Below are 7719 nucleotides of genomic sequence, written 5' to 3' on the forward strand. Positions count from 1 at the left end.
CTATGGCCATCTGGCGATTAGGTTTAGGGTTTTCTCTGATCCAGTTATCCAAGTTCTTCAGGCCGCCGTTGCCCTCTTCTTCTCATTCTTCGATCCGATCCAAACCAACCGGGCTTTATTCTTCCCCTTGATGTACTCTCAAACGTCAGTTCGAATCGCGAACAAGCGTTCAATTCACGATTTCAAATCTCGAGTTCTTGATCTTTGTGATCTTAGGGCGTTTGATCCCTTGATTTCTCGAGTTCTTCCCCACTCCCTCGCCCCCCCGGTTCGGGACCCCAGCCTGGCGCATTACCGCCCCTGTAAACCTTCATCGGGGAGAAATCACCACCATCCGCCTGCTTGCAAAGCCGGTCGTCTCGACGCCCTTCTTGTATCTCAGGGAATTCTGTCAATGGTTTGGGTTGAGGGAGCTGATAAGATTCAATACTCGAGTAGACTATGTTGGCATGGTGGGTTCTGCAGAGTCTGGCGACAAGATGAAGTGGATTGTTAGATCCAAAGAGAAGAAATGTGGAAAGGTTATGGAAGAGATTTTTGATGCAGTAGTTGTGGCCACTGGGCATTATTCTCAGCCAAGGATGCCAAACATCAAAGGTAGGTGCTAATTCTCTGACAGAAAGTTGACCTCTTTATCCTTTTTTTTTTCTTTTTTTTTTTGTATGGGGGCAAAAGAAACATTTTGAACATGATGTGATACACACTATTGCATTCATGGACTCAAAACTTAGTAGTGTAGATAACATAGGCCTTCTGGACTTTGGGATGATAATTAGCATTCTCAACTTCATATAGAACAAGGTCATTTGGTAACGGCGGGGAAATTTTATTTTTTTATTCAGTTTGTTTTCTAGGAGCTATTGCTTGGTACAATTGGTAAATGCTTGGGCTCTTGATAGAAAAGAAAAAGAAAAAAAAAGGCTAAAATCTAGGTCTACTCTTCTCTGTTTATCCCTCTGAGGATTCCAGATTGTCAAGACCATAACTAGTAGTAACATCTTTTTCTTTTTCTAGTTTTTTTCCTCGATATGGTACTATCGACATTGTTTTCTCTTGCAGGAATGGATGTTTGGACAAGGAAGCAAATACATAGCCATGTATACAGAGTTCCTGAGCCTCACCGTGATGAGGTTCGATAGATCTTTCTCAAGCTATGTATCATCTCCTCATCCTAATAGACATAGAAGACATTTCTCATAAATTATATATCATAAATTAGGAAAAATTGATGCATGACAATCATTACAAGATGGTAATTATTTCTTATAGCTATACAAGCCACAGAGGGAGAATTATTCCATGAATTCCGAGCAGTTACTAGAAACATTTTTCATTCTGTTCCAAATTGTACACAGGTGGTGGTAGTAGTTGGGAGTTCACTAAGCGGCCAAGACATATCATTGGAACTTGCAACGGTAGCAAAAGAAGTGCATATTAGTTCGAAATCTTTAGAAATCACGGAGGGCTTATCAAAGGTCATTTCCAAATATCAAAACCTACACCTACATTTACAGGTAAAAATACACAGGTTTGCCGAGTACACATTTAGCGTAAGCTCTTGATCATGTCAGTTAAGTGCTTGCAATGATGTCTATTACACCTTTCTACATACATACATACATACATACATACATACATACATATACATGCAATATATGTTGGTGATATGCTTCATGTGGTACAATCACTGTGTTGATGGCTAAGACTGTGTCATTGCAGATAGAGTCTCTTTGTGAAGATGGACAGGTTTTATTTGTTGATGGCTCCTCTGTGATTGCTGATTCTATCATTTACTGCACAGGGTCAGTTTCCTTTAATCCCATGGCATATTTAAACTCTATGCAATTTCTCAAAATATGGATCGATCATAACTTTGACCTGCCAATTTATGCGCCATCTAACAGCCATTTAGCAATGATGATGATCTTGTTATGTTCCTTTGCAGGTATTCCTATTCATTGCCGTTTCTTGACACTAAAGGAATGATTGTGGTAGATGATGATAGAGTGGGCCCTTTGTATGAGCATACATTCCCTCCATTACTTGCTCCATCTCTCTCTTTTTTTATGATTCATAAATATTATTGAGCTTGCTCATGTTTATCTCTTGTTTGATCCACCATAATGTTTTTCTCTTCTTTTAAATCAACTGGCAGGCAAAGTATTCAGCTGAATACTCCAAAAAATATGGTGATGCCTCCACCTCAGATGCTCCTCCACGTGATTATGACTTGTGGTTTGAGGCAACTGGTGTCCCAACTCATGGCCATGTCTATGGCTTTAGTCCCCTAGAGGATCTCACTGGAATTATTGGGCAATCATCATCTGCTTCCACCTCTACAAGTCAAGCTCCAGAGCTGTACACTCATGAAGACCTTCTACGTATTCTTGAGCAGGAAAAGAAAAAATGGCAAGAGGAGGTTCTTCAAAAGATGAGAGAAGAGATTGGCTTTGGACCAAGGCATGCAGATCGGGGGAGTAATGGTGATTCTGGTTCTGCTGATCATGCTTCATTATAATTGTTTTTGCCTTAGATGATAGGTCTTTGCATTCCTAGGAGGAATGAAATCTCTGTTGATCTTTATGACATATTTTTAGACTTTGATTTTGATGGATTCAGGACATGTTGATGCCAATTTTGAATGACATTTAAAATGACTTTTGCGTAATGTTGAATGACTTTGCTATTAATGATATTATTGTTATTATTATTATGTGCCAATCAATGTACCAAATGTACCAGGTTATTAGATTGTGATCGGTGACCAAATTTTGGTTACTAAATTGTTTACCAACTATTGTGACGAGCAGTCATAAACTTAGTGACAGGATTTTGGTCAATAAAAATTGATTTTGCTCAGCGCGTTTGTAACCAATTAGTGACCGTAAACTTATCACTAGGTCAGTGACGGGATTAATGACAAATGTAGTGACAAAATGTGTGACCATGTCTGTGACGACTAAATCTGTCACTAAAGGTCGTGACAGATTAGTGACCAAACTTGTGACCGCATTCTGTGACAAAATCAGTGACCAAGTTGCCTTCGTCACTAACTCCGCAACTGGATAGTGACGGGAAATACATAATTTCTTAAATATTTAATTCTTGAATTTGTAGCGGCTTAGTGACGGCGGTTCTGTCACGGAGGTTAGTGACGGGAATCGCCGCCGTCACGGAGAATTTAGCGACGCGTGTTTTTGTAACGAAGTCAGTGACGGGAGCTCCGGTCACAAATTCCATATTAGTAACCGGAAACACGGTATAGTGACGGGAATCTCCGTCACTATACGCGTGTTTTCTGGTAGTGATTAATCAGCAAAAGACTTAATTATAATCTAATTATAATTATTTAATTCTTCCATTTAACTCACTAACTCTTAGTGGGTTATTTTGTACATCAATCTTATTGACAATTGATATTGTGATTCCAAATCACAAATCGACTATCCTAATAATCAGAACCTCTAATGTGTGTGACCTCATAGGTTCTAATCTGACTGGTAATGAGACATATTGAGATCTCCATCTCAGTATCATTGAAAACTTCTTTCAATGGATTGGAACGATTCCAACTCTACTCATTAGGGTTTATCGATCATCAAGATAATCCCTATGAGTCCCACCATCCACCAGTGACACCTAGCAGCATGTAGTGGCTACCCAGCAGAATAGAATGATGAACCTCTAGGTGCAGTTGTCATGTGTTACAGTCCTTCTATCGTGGATCCCTACAAGACGGAGGTCATGGATAACTCGTCAAACCCCTTCGTCTGTCATATGTCAAAATTTATTCGACTTAAGTTCGAGAGTGGAAAACTCTTTCTCCACTGTGCATACTGCCCCGGCCGAGGTCTTACGAACTCAGTCTTATAAATCACATAGGATCTCTCCTTATCTATCAAGGTCGATAGATTCCATATAGGTGCATACCCTACTCCTACAGTAAACTTACTGCAGCCAATCTACACTGCATGGACCCATATGGCTAGAGACCATGTATGTGTGCAGTCAAACTACAATAACCTCACTGTGAGTAGCCGAAGCACCGCAGGTCAAAGGACTAGTCACACTACTGCAACATCAAGCAAGTCACTGACGAGTGGATAGACATCCAAGTGACTTCTTGTCTTGGTCACGCTCAGTACCCTTGTTCTCTAACAAGCACCTGCACTATCACTTCAGTGTCCCTACACTGTGGACTCAAGTCTCGTCCATCCAGAAGGAAAGTGATCTGTGCACTGATCGGATCGATCACCGTCCTCGTGATGATCCATTGATCAAGAGCATTTAGAAACTAATCACCAATGATACATGGCTCAAATTCTCAACTCTTGAGAATATGTATCATCATCTTATTAATTTCTTGGACGATTCATAGACACATAAACAATATGAATGAAAAGATGCCTTTTATTTATTCAATAATAAATAGTCAAGTACAAAATTATGTCCCTAGAATCAACAATGTGTCAGCCAAATTGGCTTCTAGGGCATACATCTAACAATCTCCCACTTGCACTAAAGCCAATTGGTCATATATCTTAGGCCCATCTTCTCAAGGTGGGCTTCAGTCTTTTGCTGACTCAGCTGCTTAGTGAACGGGTCTGCCACGTTATCCGCGGAGTCTACTCTCTGCACCTCTACATATTTCTTCTCAACATAGTCGCGTATGAGATGGAAGCGCCGCTCTATATGCTTAGACTTCTGATGAGACCTTGGCTCCTTAGCAAGGGCTATGGTGCCATTATTATCGCAGTAGAGTGTTATGGCAACTGATGTCATCACGTCCAACTCTGCAATGAATTTCTTGAACCAGAAGCCTTCCTTAGTAGCTTCAGAGGCGGCGATGTATTCGGCTTCTATAGTAGAATCAGTAATGATCGGTTGTTTAGAACTCTTCCAATTTACCGCACCACCATTGCACAAGAACACATATCCAGATATTGACTTCCTGTCATCGACATCAGTCATGAAGTCTGAATCTGTGTACCCTTCTACTTTTAACTCTGATGATCCTCCAAAAACCAAGAATAAATCTTTAGTTCTTCTCAAGTACTTAAGAATATTCTTCACAGCTGTCCAGTGTTCTTCACCTGGATTCGACTGATATCTGCTTGTGACACTCACAGCAAGAGCTATATCAGGTCGTGTACACAGCATGGCATACATGAGGCTTCCTATTGCCGATGCATAGGGAATCTTGCTCATGCGTTGAATCTCTTCAGATGTGTTGGGGCACATCTTCTTGGAGAGATGAATTCCATGCCTAAGGGGTAAGAGACCCCTCTTGGAGTTTTCCATGCTGAACCTCTTCAGCACCTCCTCTATGTACATTTTCTGTGACAGGCCAAGCATCCTTTTAGATCTATCTCTATAGACCTTTATTCCCAAAATATAGGATGCTTCCCCAAGGTCTTTCATGGAGAATTCTTTTGACAACCAGACCTTGACCGAGGTTAGCATGGGAATATCATTCCCAATCAGGAGAATGTCATCTACGTACAGTACGAGAAAAACGACAGCACTCCCACTAACCTTTTTGTAAACACACGGTTCCTCTTCATTTTTGATGAAATCAAACGTTTTGATTGCTTCATTGAAACGAGTGTTCCAACTCCGAGATGCTTGCTTTAGTCCATAGATGGACCTTTGCAGCTTGCAGACCTTGTGATCTCCATCACTGGAAGTGAAACCCAAAGGCTGTTCCATATAGATATCTTCATCAAGATATCCATTCAGGAAAGCAGTTTTCACATCCATCTGCCAGATTTCATAATCATGAAATGCTGCAATGGCAAGCAATGTTCGGATGGATTTTAGCATGGCTACAGGTGAAAAGGTCTCCTGATAGTAAATGCCTTCGCGCTGACTATACCCTTTCGCCACAAGCCTTGCCTTATAGGTCTCTACCTCTCCATCCGAACCTATTTTCCTTTTGTAGATCCATTTGCATCCAATAGGTACAATACCTTCTGGTGGGTCTACTAAGGTCCAGACTTGGTTGGAATGCATGGAGTCTATCTCTGACTTCATAGCTTCCAGCCATTTCTCGGAATCGATATTAGATATCGCCTCGTTGTAGGTTTTGGGATCCTGTATGTGATCCCTATCTCCCACTAGGAACATTTCCTCGGTATCCTCTTCTAGTATACCTAAGTATCTATCGGGAGGATGGGAGACCCTACTAGATCTACGAGGTGGTCGAGGGACATCGTGTACTGGCTCCTTATGAATAGGTTCTATAGGATCCATGACTCGTTGCTTTTCAGAGACTTTCTCTTCAAGCTCAATTTTCCTCCCACTGCCTCTATCAAGGATAAACTGATTTTCCAAGAAGATGGCATGACGGCTCACAAACACATTGTGATCCTCTGAGACGTAAAAATTGTATCCTTATGACTCTTTAGGATATCCTATAAAACGAGCACTTATGGTCCTAGCCTCTAACTTGTCTGCCTGTAGTCTCTTGACGTGGGCCGGACATCCCCAAATTTTGAGATGACCCAGACTTGGTTTCTTACCATGCCATATCTCATACGGTGTGGTAGGAACGGATTTAGAGGAAACTCTATTCAATAAATAAATCGCTGTGAGTAAGGCATCTCCCTAAAGGAACATAGGTAAATCAGTGAAGCTCATCATGGACCTGACCATATCCAATAGGGTCCGATTTCTCCTCTCTGACACCCCGTTGAGTTGAGGTGTACCTGGAGGTGTCCATTGTGAGACTATGCCGTTTTCTTTGAGATAGTCCCGGAATTCCCCACTAAGGTATTCTCCTCCTCGATCTGATCGAAGAGCCTTAAGAGGTTTTCCAGTTTGTTTTTCTACTTCATTCTTGAACTCTTTGAACTTTTCAAAAGACTCAGACTTGTGTCTCATAAGATACACATACCCATACCGTGAATAATCATCGGTAAAGGTAATGAAGTAAGAATATCGTCCCCTGGCTAGCACATCGAATGGGCCACATACATCTGTATGTACTAGGGTAAGTATTTCAGTGGTCCTCTCCCCATGTCCTACAAAGGGCAGTCTAGCCATCTTTTCTTGAAGACAGGACTCGCAAACTGGATATGACTCGAAAGTTAATGAGCCGAGAAACCCATCTTTATCCATTTTGTTTATTCTGTCTTCTCCAATATGGCCAAGCCTGAGGTGCCACAAATATCTTTGGTTTATCTCATCTCTGGATCTTTTGGATCCTTTGGCACTCACATCTTGCTCGGTAACATTCACAGATACATCCATATGTAAATGATAGAGACTGTCAATCATGAAACCACGTGCGACTATTTTATTTCTTAAATAAATAGAACAGCAGTCTTTGTCAAATGTAAAAACATGACCTTCCTGTGCTAGACATGAAACAGAAATCAAATTTCTGCTAGCAGCAGGTACATAATAGCAGTCTCTAAGTATTAAACTAAATCCAGACGGTAGTCGCAGATGGTAGGTGCCCACAGCCACAGCAGCAACTTTTGCCCCGTTGCCAACCCGAAGGGTTACCGCACCTTCCGCCAGCCTTCTACTTTCCTTTAGACCTTGCATGGTAGTGCACAAATGAGCACTAGAACCAGAATCTATAACCCAACTAGAAGTAGAAGAAACCGTTAGATTAGTTTCAATTATGAGCAAGTCTATACCTTCTGAAGGTGTGTCACCTTTCTTGTTCTTCAGGCTCTCGAGGTATGAAGGACAGTTTCTCTTCCAGTGGCC

General features: G+C 41.3%; 1 protein-coding gene across 1 annotated transcript; it reads left to right on the forward strand.

The window, feature by feature from the left end:
- Nucleotides 1-233: 233 nt before the first annotated feature.
- LOC120109130 (flavin-containing monooxygenase FMO GS-OX-like 9) lies at nucleotides 234-2091 on the forward strand (the record flags this gene model as incomplete). The annotated part of the gene is made up of 5 exons (XM_039122877.1): nucleotides 234-597; nucleotides 1060-1130; nucleotides 1356-1514; nucleotides 1720-1802; nucleotides 1946-2091. Coding segments are annotated over 5 exons (819 nt in total), but the record flags the coding sequence as incomplete, so codon positions are not given.
- Between the last annotated feature and the right edge of the window lie 5628 nt (nucleotides 2092-7719).

This window comes from Phoenix dactylifera, unplaced genomic scaffold, assembly GCF_009389715.1.
Source record: "Phoenix dactylifera cultivar Barhee BC4 unplaced genomic scaffold, palm_55x_up_171113_PBpolish2nd_filt_p 001845F, whole genome shotgun sequence".
NCBI classification, from domain to species: Eukaryota; Viridiplantae; Streptophyta; class Magnoliopsida; order Arecales; family Arecaceae; genus Phoenix; species Phoenix dactylifera.